The 17,456-nt window shown below is 48.0% G+C and overlaps 1 protein-coding gene across 1 annotated transcript in view; it reads right to left on the bottom strand.

Annotated features, from left to right (window-relative positions):
• Positions 1–17,456, bottom strand: part of PTPRS (protein tyrosine phosphatase receptor type S) — a 100,508-nt gene that overhangs the window by 41,454 nt on the left and 41,598 nt on the right. Inside the window, 4 exon segments of the mRNA XM_052800529.1 lie at positions 3,274–3,418; positions 3,589–3,722; positions 4,655–5,236; positions 7,416–7,685. Coding sequence (XP_052656489.1) covers positions 3,274–3,418; positions 3,589–3,722; positions 4,655–5,236; positions 7,416–7,685 — 1,131 coding nt within the window.

The raw sequence follows: 17,456 nt of genomic DNA, 5'->3' as shown, positions 1-17,456 counted from the left end.
AGGCAGGGTGGGTGGGTGGGTGATGGGGGAGAAGGCCCAGATCCCACCCAGACCCCCTCCCCGTCACTCTCATCGACTACAGCACCTGGATGAAAACAGCCACCAAGTGCTGGCTGGCCATACTGGAGACGCATCTGGGGAGTTCATGGCACTGTGAGTTTCCTTCACAATCCAGCCCAACCTGTGCGACCCTGGAGACGTGCGTGCGTGCGTGGGGACAGCATCGAGAAGGCGGGAGCTGTGTGCAGGAGGCAAAGTACCGCAGCCCAAACCGGAGGCTGTGAGCTCACCTCTGCAACAAGCCCCTTTGCTGGAAAGGGAGCCACAGCACAGGCAAGAGCCCTCCAGCCAGGAGATCGTCACCTTTTGTCTGCTGGCCTCTGTTTTTACCAGGCAGACAGCTCTTTGGGAACCCCTCCCCGCCCTCCCATGGGCTCCAGGACATACAGGAGTGCGTGCAGATCCACACACGTGTGTGTGAGCCTGCGGCGACAGGGTGGACTGTATTTGTGAATCCGCTTGAGACCAGCCAGTACTCACCTGAACTGCATCTTTTACATGCTTTAAAGTTGACTGTCCAAGCCACAAGAATGACCCTTACTGACCTTGTACAATACAATGTTTTTTAACCCTTTAGGTACCATAGACTTTGTATAAGTTTTGTTCACTTCATATACTGTGAGGAAGGGGGAAGGGAAGGAGAGCAGAGCTAATGGGTGGGGGAAACATCCTTTCTTAGGAAGGAACAGAGGGTAAGAAAGCCCCATCGTTCCTCTACACCTGCACATGCAGCCTCACAGCACCCACCCTGCCACCCCTGTCTGTTGATGTATGCTTTGCACTCTGAAATTTCTGAGTAGGAGAGTTGCCAAGGAGCCCTGGGAAGGTCATGGCTAGTTAGAAAGGGCAAACCAGCTTCCTCCAACCACGAGATTCTGTTATTTTTACAATCTACGTCTCTGGTACTTGAAGAGTTAAAACCCAGCTACTTCAAGAAGAAAAAGATACTTTACCTTTAGTTTAATGGATTTTACTTTGGTTATGATGCTCAGGAGGAGCCACCCTGACAGGGAGGTGGAGGGTATTGTGCAGAAAGGTGTGCAATGCAGGGAGGGCTGCGGCATGCAGGCACATGCTTGCCAGCTGAGCTAGGAGGGGAAGAGCACCGAACGCCTCGGCAGGCTGCGGGAGGACGAAGGAGGCTTTGCCGTTGCAGAGACAAGATGCCATCGTGGTGTGAAACCGCCCAGCAAGAGACAGACAGACAGAGAGCAGGGAGCTGGTTTCATCAGGCTGCTAGAGCATGCAGGCAGGCAAGCAGACAGCAGAAGAGAAAAGAAAGAAGAGCCATGGAGCGGGCCAAGGAGGAGCTGAACGGAAAAGGAGCTGCAGAGGGAAGACACAAAAGCCTGTCCCGAGCCAGAAGGTCTGTGAGCCGAAGGATGTCACCCGGACCAGGGAGAATTGACTCGTTCCTCCAACAGCCAGCCAGGAAAAAATGTTTCACCGTGTTACAGGACACTGACAGTTCCCAGCTGATGTTCTTAAGAGTGTTAAATTAATGAAACTATCCCTATGAAAGCTGAGCTACACAGAAATAAACCAGGCCTCATTCTGGGCAGGTGCCAAGTTAGAAAAAGCCCCAAAGCCTTCCCCTTTCCCGGATCCCCTTCTCTTCACCCTTTAGGGAAAAATTTTCAGCGTTGCTAAGCCCTACTGCCGTCAGCTCCCACACCCCTCTTCCAGCCTGTTTTTATTGAACCAGAAAGCACAAATCCCAGACCCTCTTTTCCTCCCATCCCCATGAATCTCAAGGAGGGAAACCCCTTGGAAAACAGAAGCAGAGTGTGAGTAAGTTTGACACTTATTTTTCAGTTCCTTTCAGTTCATTTTCCCCCACCCCACAGTGATGCTCCCTCTGACAGTACCATACTGGGATCAGAACCAGCAGATTTGCAGCAGAGTCAGGAAAGGATTTTCTTTCGATACATGGAGAGAATAAGAAAAAAAAATACAAGGAAAAAAGGGGAAAAACATTTGAAGGAAAGAAGAAAACAAAATATCTTTGAACGGACTGGAGGCCTGAGAAAGCCCCAGTAAGGAATTCTGCCTATGCAGAAACAGACTCCCCTTTCCTCCCACTCCTGGGGGGAGAGAAAGAGAAGGAGAGAGACAGGGGAAGAGACAGAGAGACAGCAGGATGTGACAATTGAAACGAAAAGATGGGGCAGGTGCCCAGCCGAGAGCCCACTGCTCTCCCTTGTTAAGGACTCTGAGAGATGGGAGCAGGCGCTCTCTCTCCTCACACTGGTGACCAGAGCCATTTCTGAGTTAGTTCTGCTCCCAGCTACTCCAAACTGCAGCGGAGTGATTTAGTAGAGATGAGAGGAGACAGAAAACACAAAGAACAGCTGCCACAGCCACTCATGCAGTGAAAAAACACCTCATTTAAAAGCAAAGATCTGTGAAAAGCCCAGGTTGAAATATTGCCATCCAGGGTTATTGTCCCCAGGGCAACAGCGAAGGGAGACAATCCATTAAACTAAAACCAGCACATTTTGGTTGCGTACGCTCCATCCTGGTGTCATTAATATCCCCCCCCCAGCCTCCACATGACTCCTCTCTCTCCCGCTCTGCCGGAGCCCAAATGGGACTCTTCCCAGCGCTCGCTGGGCCAGCAAGCCTTCCTCCCCGAGGCTACGAAGTCGCTCATGGAAAAGAGCATGAGGACCACTTTCCCAAAGGCTCGTGAAAACGTTGGACTCTCGATTAATCACCTTCCCTTCTCCTCTTCCTCCCAATTCCCCCACTGTCTCCCTGCTCCATTGCTTGTGCCCCCCTTCCAGACAGCTGCTGCTCAGTTTCTGCTGGTGGACAGGCGAGCTGCTGCACGATGGTGGGGTGCTGTCCTCCCTGAGCATGCTCAGCACCAAGGGCCAGCGTGGCCCATCGACAAGCTCTTCACTGCTCCCCACCCCATCAAGTGGATGGTGCTAACTGGCCTCCCATCACCGCCCCCCCCCTCCTCCAAAAGCATGCACCAGCCCCACTCTTCGTTCACGTCTCAGCTATCTGGGGCAGCAAAGGGAGAAGGCAGCAGGTCCCAGAGGTGCCCCCCGCCACCGCCCACCTCCCTGCAGAGGAACCCCAGATGTGGGATAAGCCGCAGCACCGCGAACGTCCGCCCCACAGCTCCGTACCCCTGTGCCCACCATCTCTGGCTCCCTGACTGTCTTCCCCTCAGAGAAGGGTGGGAAAAGGAGAGACACCTACTAGACTGCAAGGTGCGCTCTCTGACCTCCGGGGTGAAGGCCCCCAGGCCCAGAGCCGAGCGGGCAGCCAGTCGGAAGACATACTCAGTGTTGGGCTTCAGGCCTTCCACAGTGAAGGAGGTCGTTGGCTCGAAGTTCTTCGGCACCTGAGATGGGCGAGGGGGGAAGAAAAAAATAAAAACAAACAAAAAGGAGCAGAGGCGAGCCCTGCCTGGAGACACCTGCCCTACTCCCCTCTCTCAGCCACCTCGGGGACCGGAGGGCCGGGATGCTCCTCGGGGCCCCAACCCTTTGCGCTGCTCCTCTCCGGACTCACCTCCCTGCCGTGGTCTCCTTCCTTATAGAGGAGCTCATACTTCACTATGATCTCCTGGCGGGGAGGGCTCCACGACAACACGATGCTCGTCTCCGTCTTGGCTTCTGCTCGGAAGTTCATCGGCTGCCCAGGAACTGACACAGACAAGGAGCCGACGGGGCAGAGAAGGCAAGATGAGAGACAGGAGAAACCACATTAAGTTGGCTAATTGGAAGACTCCTATCCTGTTTGCTTCAAAGCCTGCGTGTGAAGAGCATGTCAGCAGCAAAATGCCATGCTGTAGGCTGGGTGGGCCCTTCTTCTAAAGCAGGGCAGGGTTAAATCCCACTGCAGGACTCAAGCATGTCCAGAGCTGCTGGAGATGGAAGAGTCCTACTGGATCACATGCCCCTCTTAGCAGTGCAGGATACAGCCCTTCCCATTAATCCCCAGTATTAAAAGATTCTGGAAGTGGGAAGCCCATGAACAGCCCATTGAGGAGGATGCAGGGTTTCCTCACCAGCACCCTATGCCATAAGCAGAGCATCCAAAAGCATGCTGGGTGACAACCTGTGATAAAACATCTTTTGTTCTCAGCTCAACACATCTGCTGTGACAATTAAGGCTTTGGTTTGCTCCCCTTTTAGAAAAAGGCAAAATAAGGCTCATTCCCCACACATCTCTGAGAAGGCAGTTTCTGGGTACTTTAAGAAGAGTTAAGCTTCACCATTGCCTGGGCAGTGAGTGCTTTTAGGTCTATTATAGACATTTAGAAACTGGAAGCAATAAAATACCTCACTTTGAAACAGGGCACAGCAGAAATGGATTCTCTTTGCATAATTGCTTGCCACACCCATTTAAGCAACCACCTTTCCGAGAAAAAACAGATCAGAAATCATGCACCAGGCTCCCTGGCTCCAGTCACTGGACTGAGCTTCCTCACAGACGATTTCTATTTTAACCAAACTGAACCAATAAAGAAATAAATGTTCTGGTGACATGGCAGCCACAGCTGGATAATTCTATAAACCAAAACCTCTCCCTCCTGCAGCCCAGTGCATCCAAGGTTAGCAACACAGGTGCTCACCTCCTTGCTGCGTCTTAACCTGGATGGGGTCGGAAAGAGGCCCGTCTCCCACGGAGGTGAAGGCCAGGACCCGGACTGTGTAGGTTTCGTCCTCGAGAAGGCTGCCCACCGTGGTCAGGAGGCTGTCGTCCACGTTGTGCTTCTGCCAGTTGCTGACAGGTTGATCAGGCTCCATGGTATAATATACACGATAGCCACGGATCTGCCCATTGGGCTCCACCGGTTCCTCCCACTGGATGATCATGGTGGTGCTGCTCAGCATTCGTCCCTGCACATTACGGGGGGCACTGGCAGGAGCTTGTTCCCCCGTGCGAGTGACCACAGACTCACTGGGAGGCCCCTGCCCGATGCTGTTGACTGCAGAGACCCAGATCTCGTACTCAGAGTTGGGGCTGAGGCCCCCAATACTGTAGCGTGTGGTGGTGATGTCCTCTTTGATCTGATATGGTCCATCCTGGCTTTTAGACTTGTATTCAATGACATAGTAGGACACAGGGTCTGGATTTCCAGAGTCCCAGGTGATGGTGATACTTGTTGCTGTCGTCTCTGTCACCACTGGCGTCCCAGGAGCCTTGGGGAGTGCTGAGAATCAGGAAGAACAGACATTAAAAAAAAAAACATATGCTGAAATGGTGCCTAATTGGGCTAGTTAGGGCTATAGGAGCCAGAGGCACAGTACCAATCACAGTGCGGCAGTTCAGTAAAGTGCTGCTGAAATATTATGAACCTAGTTATGCACTCTATTATCCTCCTTAAACTGCTCCATCAAAAGGAAAGCGTTCAGCTAAACATCTGGAATCATTAGCACAGACTTCAGCTGCACATCCGCCGGCTCACATGGCAGTAAGGAAAAGCAGTTTCGCAGGAGCTCCTTCCGAGCATGTAATCAGATCTTCCGAAACAGCGCTGGCAGCCCGGCTCTGGCACTGCTGAATCTCTCCATGTTTAGTGTGCAGGTAACAGTATAGTGCGGGCTGCACTCTCCAGAACTAGAAAACTATAAAAACTTGGAGTGCTTCCTCTCAAGCCACAAACATGTGTTAATACTCATCTCCCCTGTCCCTCATCCAGAAGACTACCTCTGGAGCTTGCTAGACACTGCACGCTAAATGTCGGACACCTTTAACAGCAAGCTTTACGTGTTTTCCTCACTACACACTTTAGACTCTTTCCAACCTCATCTTCTCTAGACTTGAGCACCTCAAAGCTCTAACTTCTCCTTTCATCTTCTGACTGGGAAAGACTGCAGATGCTTACACGCAGGAACATAAGGGGAAACAGAATACAAGTGAAATGACAAAAGGCAGAAGGTACCAGCAGGGCAAGATTCCCCATCTGAGGAGACAGGATAGATGGAAGCAGAAGCAATGTTATCTTACACAGCAGCTTTTCAAATTGATAGTGTAAGACAGGGAAAGAGGGGAAGGAAGAAAATACTCAGAAAAATAAAGAGCACCTCAGTCCAGCCCCAGGCATCCTTCTGCTAGCACGAGCCCACTCCCTGTGCAAAAGCTCAGGATGAGTGTCATGTCAAGATTCACTAGTCCCTACTCATTTCTATTGTCAGACCTTCCTTAGTCAGATGCACTGATACAACAGGCTTGTTTTTCTTTAGCCCTCCCCTTCTCCAAAGTATTTTTCCTCCTCTCCCCCACCCGCCCGCATTTTTTCCCACCCATTCTCTCCCCAGATCCCTCACGGGCAATGCCATCACTCAGAGCAGACACCAGCTCATACAAAGAGCTCTACACTCACCCAACCACAGGGGCATCCCGCTTTGGTTTTAATACACCCCTGCCGAGGACAGAATAGATTGAAGATTGCACCCGTGCTCCTCTTGGGAATTGCTAGCTGGAAGCTGGGGTTATTCCCCCTCTTGCTGAGGCAACAAAGGCCACTAAGATGCTGGAACTAGGCTCTACTGCAAGGGCATACATGCCAGAGATCCTCAGGGCCTTGGCTGAATCTCTAACCTTGGAACAGGATGGCATGCAGGCTTCAAGCCATCCAAGGCTCCTTGCAAACTGCCCAGCCAGCCTCATACCCCAGGACAGAAACAAGCATGCAGGGGTTTGAATCACATTTTTCTTCATAACAAACAGCTCAGTTGTCCTAAAGCAAGGAAAGATCTCAAGCCACCAGCTTCCCCTTCGCTGTGGATTTCTTTGTGTGCGGGATCCCCAAAGATGCATGCACAGATCCCAGCACATGGCACACGTGGTGCACAAGTTTGTCTTCCTGCTCATGCTCACGTACCTATGCGTGTACCTACAGGCTTGTAACAACGCGGACTTACACACATGCGGTCAGGCACCCACATGCCCATACAGCCACGTTGCTCCTTCTCCCATGCACACACACACACACTCATGCACGACTACCTTTTTGCATGCATAATTGTGTCCCCACACTCCTCATGTGCAGATCAGACAGTCACAGGCTCACCCCATGCAGACAGACAAAGACACGAGCAGGAACAGGTACCCACACAGTCACGCAGTGACATTCCCACTCATGCACCGGTGAAGGCTGACAGGCACGACCACGTATCTACAAATGCTCACATGCATGAACGTGACACGTGCCCACATTTGCTTTGCACACATGCTCAGACACTCTGTTACGACCGTGCACCCAACACGTGCCTTGCACATATGTACACCCATGCAGCAGCTCACACGCTCGTGCATGCACGCTCCTACAAACATGCAGTCGGGGAACCCACGCACTCGCTCACGCAGGCGTGCTCACACTCTCTTACATTTCACCGTGATCTGAGCAACGGCTTCTATGACTCCCAGACTGGACATGGCCACACACGTGTAGTTGGCTGAGTCCTTGACATCCGTGAGCTCCAAGACATTACGGCCCACAGGCATGTCATCTTCAGGCGTCAGGTCCTCTGCTCCCTGCATCCACTTGACGTATGGCATGGGCGAACCCACGGCCACGCAGGTGATGTTGACGTTGCCACCGGGCATGATTTCATGGCTGACGGGTAAGATGGAGAAGCGAGGGGCCACACGGCGAACTGTGGATGAGACGCACAGAGGTAACAAAAAACAAAACAAAACAAAACAAAAAAAAACAAACAAAAAAAGAAAGAAAGAAAAGAAAAAGAAGAAAAGGGAGAAAAAGAAAAAAGAGCAAAAGATAATTTAAATATAGATGGGGTTTGTCATCATTTATTTTCTTCCTTCATTAAAAACAAAACAAAAAACAAATAAATTAAAAAATCAAAAACCAAAAACCAAAAAAATTAAACTTCAAATAAATTTTTACTTCACAAACAATATATAGAATATAGACATAAAAGCGATATTTCATAGCAACAGGGTTCCATTGATCAAGATTAGACCCATCACAGCACAGATAAATACACAAAAATTTATTAGTAATTTCTCATCTTTACTGGCAAGAGCTGGCATGGCGAGCGTCGAAAAATCTCCTCCACAGCCACTGGGGCCCCCAGCTCCCCGCTCCGCGCCCCGGGAAACCTGCTCCTCCCCTTTTCCAGTGGAGTCTGACTCCCATATCACCTTCTCCCACATCAAAACAAAACAGCCCCTCCACCACCACGGCCTGAAATGGTCCAGGTGCCTCCTCCATCTCCGGAGAGGGGCCCTCTCCCACTGGCCGCTCCGTGCCCGAAGGATGCTGCAGAGGTGGGGTGGTGGCGAGGAGAAGGCTGGGATGGAGATGGAAACTTCTCAAGATTTTGCCTTGTTGGACCCAGAGAATTCAACAAAGAGAGAAGTATCACATCCCCAAATGCCAGAGACACACCACTTGAAAAGTAAAGAGGCAAAAATATAAAAACTGGGAGGAGAGGGAGTCCCCGGAGCGGGACAGAATTTAGTTAGTGTCTGCGTGTGAGAACCGTCCAGGGGGAGGCAGTCCCCCTGGAGCGAGAAAGAGTGTGGAAAAGATGAGAAACTCTAATGAAATTTTTGTGGTTTTCGGGTATAGAAACCCTAACGAAGCCTCTTTAAGATCTGACACGGTTCCATCGATAGATGCAGCTCTCAGAGTCACAAACATCATGCAAAATAGGTAAAAAAGAGAGAGAGAGAAAAAGATAGAAAGAGAGAGGAAATGCAGAGAAATATAATTTATGGGCGGCTAGCAAATGCCCACATGGATACTGAATAGAAAGTGAGCGACAGAGAAAGGAAGGAAGACAAGGAGAAGGAGAACAAGGAGGGGAGGGGAGAAAGAAGAGAGAGAAAGAGAGGGAGGGGAGGGGGAAACCCACTTTAATGCTGCATACTTTTTCTAGCTGATGTGACCCAATGTGGTGGCTCACATTGTCACATCTCAGCCCTGGCGGAATAATAAATAGAATAGAATTAATAAGAAAAACAAGGTAATGAAACTTTAACGTTGAGAAAACAGTGACATGTTCTGTGCATCTCCTTAGCAGAGAGGTGGATGCAGCTTCCAGACCTTACACAATAAGAACATGGACGCAAAGGGGAGGGTGCGGTTTCCTTGGCTCCATTTTCTGAACTAACTGGGCTGGCTGGGTGGCCGAGGTGGGTGCTCTTCCTTAGGGGTGAAAGCAGGAGAACAGACAAAGGAGAAATGTTAAGTGGATCAGAGGGGCCTTAGGGAGAGAGCTGAGGGCAAGGTCCCATCTCGCAAGCAAAGACAAAAGGATACAGACCCTGAGAAGATGCAGGCACAGCAGCAGACTAAGGAGAAAAGGAGTGCAGGATTCCTCCAGCTTCAGAGACAGCCATGCAGTCAACTCCCCTCAGGTAGGGTGAGCGAGGGGGCAGGAGAGTTAGGAGTGCTGGGCGCCTGAAAAATATCTGTCCCTGCTGTCCTATTCCCAGATAACCCCTCTGAATAACCTCTCTAACAAATCAGTGGCAACTGCATCCATGCAAAAGCAATGCAAAGGACATCAGAGCTTAGCCTGCCATTGCTCTTCCCAAGTCCTAGTGCCTTCAGATGTCCCCTGGAACTGATGTCTTGGGTTTTTCCAGTATTTATCTTCCAGCCCACTTCCCTGGCTGCTGCTCAACATTATGATCTTTTCAGATGGGAAGGGCGCTGCCAGCAGAGGTAGTAGCTGTTTTCCATTTAGTGGGGCTTTGTTAAACAAAAGCCAAATATAGCCCCTGCCTCTTCCTGCAAGCTGGCAAGGAGGTGTCTTCATAGAATGGTGTGCTCTTCCCATCGTGCTATCAGATCCTTTCCTGCACGGTTACCAGAACCCAGGAACCAGTACTGAGAGGCAAGGAAGAGAAGACTTCCAGATTTGCGGCATTAGGAGCTCAGAGATGTCAAAGGAGAATTCCCGCATGCATGGATTTGCAAAGAGAATGGATAGCATGCCCTCACCTCCAATGTAGCTGGGGAGGGGACTGGACTGCGGAAGGAGAGACTGCAAACTCACCTGGACACTAAGACTAGAAGATGTCTTTCTGCTTAGAGAAAGGTGTAACGAGAGTACCACGGTATTCGCACAAAACTCAGGCACCAGCACCGGCTCAAGAGACCAGGCAACATGCTCCTTTCTCCCTCCTGTCACACCGCTATGGAAGACTTCTAGCCCTAGACATGAGGGTATGTCCCTGTTGCCTACTCCATCTTTCTGTCCACTGTCTGCTTCAGGAGGCACCGCATTTCAGAAAATGGAGCCATGTGAAGACCACACCAGTCACAATCTGAGACAACATGGAGAGAACTTGAAAAGAAACAAGTGGGGTCAACATGCAGACAGATCTGGGGTGGGGATGACTCTTTTGAGGAGGGGCTGATATGTAACCTTCTGGAGAGGGGAGGCAAGGTGGGAAGAGGTGAGGAGAAATGGGGAGACATATGCCGGACAAGATCCGGTCAGCAAACAGCATCAACAGCAACAAACAACGGCAGGTGGGATGCAAACACTGAGTTGTCATGGAAACAGAACAAGACAATTAATTCAAACCGAGGCTAATCACAAAGAAATAAAACCGAACTAAAAGAGAAAGTAAAAAAAAAAAAAAAAAAAAAAAAAGAGAAAGGAAGAACAAACCAGAATTTAATAACTGAAAAGCATCATTTGATGTATGTGGAGTGCTGAGAATCGGAGTCTGAAGGGAACAGACTGCTGCTGTCTGTGTGGTTTTGGGCAGGGAAGGGAAGAGATCCACTCACAAAACACAAGCTCAGGGCCAGGGAGCCGGAGCCGTGCAGAGCACGCTCATGAACTACTGCGAAGCACTTCTCCCCACCCTCCTCGCAGTACCCCGGGGTTTAGGTCAGCTTCGTGGGGTCTCAGGGCAGCATTACTTTTTGGCTCTTTTAATGGCATTTGTCACACTTAACTAATGGGAAGCAACCAGCACATCTGGATGCCAGCCCAAAACAATGCGCATTTGGTGAAAAGGGAGAATTTGGATCAGGGTTAGCAGCAGGCTAATGCAAGACCAAAACAGGCAGTAGCACTTCCGTTGTGCATCCTGGTTTAAAAAAAGCTACACATTCCTGTGTGTGCACAAATATACAAACATCCACACACCGGTCTAGGATGTGAAAATAACTCCAATGTTAAATGGTGGAGACCTCAGAGAGTCCCTAGATACATCCCTGCTATGGCTCAGGGCTGTGACAACCTCATTTACTGTAACAGGAAAAACTTATAGGGCTCATCTCTGGATACCAAGAACCATCATGCTGCTGTTTATTTTAATTGCTGTACCACTCTGATTTGGCTCTTGACATGAGATTTGTCAAGCTGAGAATCTCTGGGTCAGCGTTTAGGTCAGGGCCTAGGAGGAGGAAAGCGGTGGTGGGAAGAAAGCTTGAAGTACCGCTAGAGATTGAATCAAGAACAATTTCACCTCTGGATCCAGCTGGGTTTCACACACAGCAGCTGTAAGAGTGAAATTTTACATGTAAAAAATGCGGTGAAGAGATTCCTTCCATTTTGCTATCCAGCACATTCAAAGGACCAGAAAGAAAAGAAGAACAACCCTCTCTGGAAAGGAAAAGTTGGGATGGGGCAGTCAGGGCTCTACTTTATAGACACTTATCTAATACTTTTACCAATTTCTGGTTTCAAGAAGCACCCTCCCTGAGCTTCAGGGATGTTTGGTTTCCATGACAGCTTTGTCAGACCTGTTTTACGAAGCCAACCTTGCATGCATACACATATGTGCATGCTCCATGTGCATGTGCAACATCTCCCAATATACACACACAAGCAGGCACACACAAACACACATTTTCAATGGCCAAAAAACTCTCAGGAGCTTTTTTTCAAACAAGGATACAGCTTGTTACTGATAGAACCAGATTTTAGAACTGGAGCTGGACATTTGTGATGCAAGTCAAACTATTTCAATGCAGAGAAGCCATTTCTGAGACACAGAAAGATTTCTTAAGTGCAGTTAGTTGTGAGTCTGTTTAATATTGTCTGTTGGTTAAGTATTTCACACAGGCAAACCTGCACCCCAAATTCTGCATAACATAACCTTCATTAGAAATAGAACAGATCCGTAACTTTTCACACCCTTGTAAAGCCAATTGGTTTTGTTGCTGCTCACGGATGCAGGGAGGTTAACCCAGTTTGTGTTCTGTGAGTGGCGTTTTCAGTGCATTATTCTTTCCAACAAGAAGGTACCAATCAACATTGCTAAGGTTCCCCACCACCACCACTCAGTTAAAAAGAGAGCTGGGGTCCACAAGGTGAGAGATGTTTTTGAAAGGGACAGATTTACAGACCTGATCGGAAGAGACACTGGGAGATCCAGGGTTGACTTTTGCAACACCAGAATCCATCCTTAAAATGAGTTCCCAGGACGCTGCTAGTGAGAGAAATCTGAGGACCAACCAACCAGTTTGTGCTGAGGAAACCCACCGGTTCCACTTTTTAAGACCCTTCCAGATTAGCTCAGGGAGAAAAATGTTGGAGGAGGAGCGAGGTGGGGAAAGGAGAACGTACTGGACAAGAACCCGTCACTTCAAACCCCGATTCACATTAAACCAACTAAAAGATAAACAGATTTTATATCTTAAAGAAGAAATTAATTGAAAAAGGAAACAAAAGAAAGTGAAGTGACTGGTTGAAAGCACCAAACAAAACCAAATGGTATTAAACATTTTGACACTCAGCAAGCTGCTGCTCCAAATGAGGTGAGAAGGCGGACATTATTGGCCATTTTGGTGAGACAGGAGTCATTCCGTCTTGCTCCAAAATGAGGAGGGGGTAGGGGAAAGGGTGCCAAAATAATGTGCAGCCTCTACATTATTAGTGAAGCTTAGATTACACCTGTCCTCCCCTCCCAAAAGGTGGTCCGTCCCTGCCCCTGTGCTGTCCGTACAGCCGCCTCTGCCTTCTCCCTCTCCCATTCCAATTGCAAGTTCATTCCGCTGGGGCGAGACGCTGTTCGGGTTTGGATTTCCGACCTCCGTCCCTCCAGAGGACGAGATACTTCCCTCCTCATGCCCATCTCCTTCCTAATTTCCTTCACGGTAAATAAAAATAAATAAGTAAATAGGTAGATAAATAAAGAATGAGACCAAGGCTTGGATTTGGTCTGGAGGAAATCCATTACCTTCCCAATCATCGTTACTTTTCCACTTAAAAAAACACATTAGTTGAGTGACAGGCTGGCTGAACATCTCTGGTCTTTTGTAATTCTTTTTTTTTTCTGTTGCTTTTTACAGGATTGAGTATAAAATAATCTGAACCCAATTGTTTTTCAAGCAGCTCTAACATTAAACACAGACTTTACTATTTTTTTTTTGTTATTTTAATTTGACAAGGTGTAATCTAATTTTTTCCCCTAAAACAAAGAGAACAGCGATGCAAAAGGTGTAAGAGACACAGGCAGGCAGAGATTTCGAGATCAGTACAGCACAGTGTTCCTGCAAAGTGCCCTCTATAGAGAGATATCCATATATATCCATATATATCCAGTTTTGATTTTTTCGTTTTGTTTTTTTTGGGGGGGTGGCTTTTTGTATCCATTTCCATTTCCTGATACCCTTGAGAAATCCTTCTGCAGAAACACAGCAAAGTTGTTTGTTTGCTTTGTTTGCTTTTGAACTAGAATTTCAGAGCTGAGGACACCCCAAACACGGACAGGGCGCTCCCCCACCCATGGAAGTGCTAACATAATGCTTAAAAATTGTCACAGAACTCTCCCTCCCTAAACTCCAGCGCCTGCAAGATGGCACTACAGGGGCAGCTGTACAAACTAGCGGTAGTTCTGCCTCCCTCCCTTTCCATTAAAGAATTTACCAATGCTCGTCTAAAAAGTTATTAAAATTCCTATATTTTAAAATATAATTGTTTTGACCTTGTGGCTATTTGTTAAATCTATAGTGCAAGTGAAATTATTTGCTTCTAACCTCTAAACGGCATTGAAAGCAAAAAGCTTACAACCATTCCACTTGTCTATTGAGGGACGGGCTGAGCAACCAGCAACTCTGGTTTGATGGTCAAATTACGTATGAGCCAAACTTAATCCAGGAGCAGGCTACCAGCTAAACTATTTGTTTAATTAGTCACATTTTAATATATTTTGAAGCTTTATTTCCTGAGGTTCTAGGCACACTATTTCTGCGTTTTCTAAGGTTTTTATTTTAATGGATTTCAACTAGTTTTGCTATTATACGTTTAGCCCTGGCCTGTTTTCATCTGCGGTCTCTCAAAGAGTTGAGGTTTTCCAGAGAGCCTTGAAAAATATTTGAAATGTTCTCAGCAGGACCTGGGCTGCAGAACCTGATTCTGGGTGACTAAGCACTGTACTTGACTCCCGCAGCAGAAGAGGCAAGGCCTAAGCAGGCACAGCGAGTGCACTGTGCTGTTTTAAATGCCTGCTGAACCATTTACAACTCCCTGGGCTTGAAAAGAGCAGAGCAACAAGAAGCTCAAGCGAAGGGGAAAAAGGATTATCCCTGCAGCACCACAACTGCTGCCTTTTGTAACTCCTGACAGGGCACCACTGTGTGAAAGAGGGGAAAATTTTTAATTCTGGTAAATTCAACCATGACAATTTGTCCTGTACCAACAGCAGCAGGTCTGCATACTCAGAAGTTGCTAAAGCACAGCCCACACAGCTCTACGGTGCATTGTTCATTCTTCCTTTCCCTTTGTAATATGGAAGAGCACGCAGAGACGCTCCGTCCTTACATACAGGGCTCTATCTTGAGCCAAGCAGCTGGCTATTTGGATCAAAACAGAGCAATCGAGGTGGAAGTCTGAAGCTTTCAAAATTAAGAGGAGGGCTACAAATTGCTCCGTTTCAAGGGGGCGAAACAGCTGTGGCCGTAGATCCTGGACAAGCAGACATATGCCCTCTCTGGGGCAAAGCCTGGACCCTGCACGTGTTGACTCACTGATGCTTGGGGAGAAAAATACCGTCAGGTATGAGCGATTCAACCTGGGTTTATCCACCGAAGTGGAGTAAGCATCTCAGCCCTTTTGGGCAAGATTCAAAGCCTCTTAAAAAGGCCAAAAATGTTTCCCTTCCATCCCAGCTGAAAGAAGGCCATGCAGCGCTCTGCATGGAAGCTATACACAGACGTTTGCCTTCTGATTAGCTATGAGAACTGCCAGGCTCTCAAACCGGCCTCCCCTGCGCTAAGCAAGTCCCTGTCACTGTGCAAGGAGAGGCATGAAGCTCTCGAACACCAGCAGTGAGACAGACATCTCTTGATACACAGGGCTTTGACTCTGTCCTTTCGTGCAATCACTATGGGCCAGAAGTTTGATAGCATTTGTGGCCCTAGGGATACAGAGAAGCATCCAATGAGACTTTTGAAAGCCAGGTGAGTTGTATAGCTCCCATAAACATCAGCACCACCGTCTTAAGTTGTGCTGACTTGCCCGCTAGAACCGTGTCTTTCTTTTCACTGACTACAGGTGAAATCTGGACAACTGGCTCAGACTAGAAACTTTCATACACCCTAGGCTGGTGGCACAATTCATCTCGCCTACTTTTGATTTGCTTTTGTGGGTCTCCATAAAGATGCTTCTGCATTTGAACTTGGAAATTCCCTGTTAGCAGACTCTTTGTTATTTTGGACCATGGCATGATCTGATCTGTAATAACACACAAGGCAAACCCTTAACCAATAATTTCAAGACCATGCCCGGAACTTCTAGCAAACCATATGAGCTCTTTCAGCCAGGTATCAAGTCTCTATTTCCTCGCCCAGTGTCATTCCAGCCTATCATGACTATATCCAATTTAGCTTTAGTTTATTGTTGTTGATGTTATTATTATTTTTATTGGCTCTTAAGGAAGAATTTAATCTTAAAACCTTCTCAGATCACATGAGATTCTAGCAGCAGCAGTGCAGTTTGGACATGTTAGAAATACTTTATAAAAGATAAAAGAAACAAATAAAAAACAATGGTGTATAAATCCCTTTTTAATTGCACCTAAATCCTGAAACTCAAGACTCCTATTCATGAAGGAAAATCCTGTAATTAGTAGTGATTATCACCTTTTAGTCCTAGGCAGGAGGGAGGTGGGATGGGAACACCTCATTTCAAATACTATTCCTTCTCTCTTGCTCTTTTTAAATAGAACAAGCCTTTTTTTCTTCTTTTTTTTTTTTTTCCCTCTTTTTCTTTAAATAGAGCATTGGGGCTGGGGGATATCTTTTGGCTATTGTTGGCATCAAAGTTAGAAGAGCCACAGCTGGCCACTTCAGAAAGACATTATCAACAGTGCAGCATTTCGGAGTGGTACCCTTGTATCTAAGGGGAGAGGGGGAGAGACTTGAAAGGGGGAGGGGAGAATACCAGTACTGAGGGTCCGAGCACTGAAATCTCAGCATTTTAAGAAAAAGAGAAGGACAGACAGAGAGAAAGAGAGAGATAGAGAAAGAGAGAGACAGATACTGTGTCAATACTGCACTGGATTTCTCAAAAATCACACAGCTTTAATACCTGTACACTAGGAAAGCCACTCCTTTGGTAGATTATTGAGTAGTGAGGACTGATGGGCAGAGGGAAATGCATAAACAGGGAAAGGAAGGGCATTCAATTCTGCAAAGGGCAAAAGCACCAAGCATCAATGGTACAACTAACACACTGCAAAAAACCCACCTGTTTACTATCCCATGTGGCTCACCCACTCAGGATGCACACATGGGAAGCAACAGAAGCTTAATGGGGATAAACAGGGAGATGAGAAGAGGGAAAAGAGGCATTTTCAGCTAGAATGTAACTTGTCAGATTTCTTGTTGCTGTTTACAATAGAGATGCAGCTGCCAGATGTGTCCCAGCCGCCTCTTTGTATCTACCACTGCTGCATTTCTCTTCCCACGCTCCTTTAGAAAGGAGGGCTCTACCTTCTCTGGACCTGGCTGGTTTTCAAGGTGCCTGTAGCCAGGCAACAATGGTTAAATGACAGGGAAGAAAGAAGGTAAATGGGGAGAGGCAGAGCCATGAGATCCAGCTACCCTTCCGCAGAAGGCGGCTGGCTGGCTGCCCTTCATTTCCAACACTGCAAGGACGAGGCATCACCCTCCTACAAGGGAATCTGCCAAGCTCTGCCGATGAGAGAAGGCGCTGCCTGACGATGGGGCTCTCCACGCACACGTGGGTGCTAAAGGACGGACAACTGCGTGTGATTGAGTAACACAGCAGGAAGCTTTCTGTCTCTACCCATCCTGGGCTGACAGCAAACGAGCTCCCGTACGCAGTGTCTTAGGTATTACTGGAGGGAAATGGCCAGTTACCAGTGAGCGAGTTCTGCATCGCTGGGGTAGCCCTTCAGAGCAGGGATCAGGGTTTTTCTTTGTGTGCAGGATGTGGAACAAGAGCCACACCTCCAAGAAATATGTAAGT

Source organism: Harpia harpyja, chromosome 11 (genome assembly GCF_026419915.1).
Source record: "Harpia harpyja isolate bHarHar1 chromosome 11, bHarHar1 primary haplotype, whole genome shotgun sequence".
Classification (NCBI taxonomy): Eukaryota; Metazoa; Chordata; class Aves; order Accipitriformes; family Accipitridae; genus Harpia; species Harpia harpyja.
This window is presented reverse-complemented; position numbering and strand designations above follow the sequence as displayed.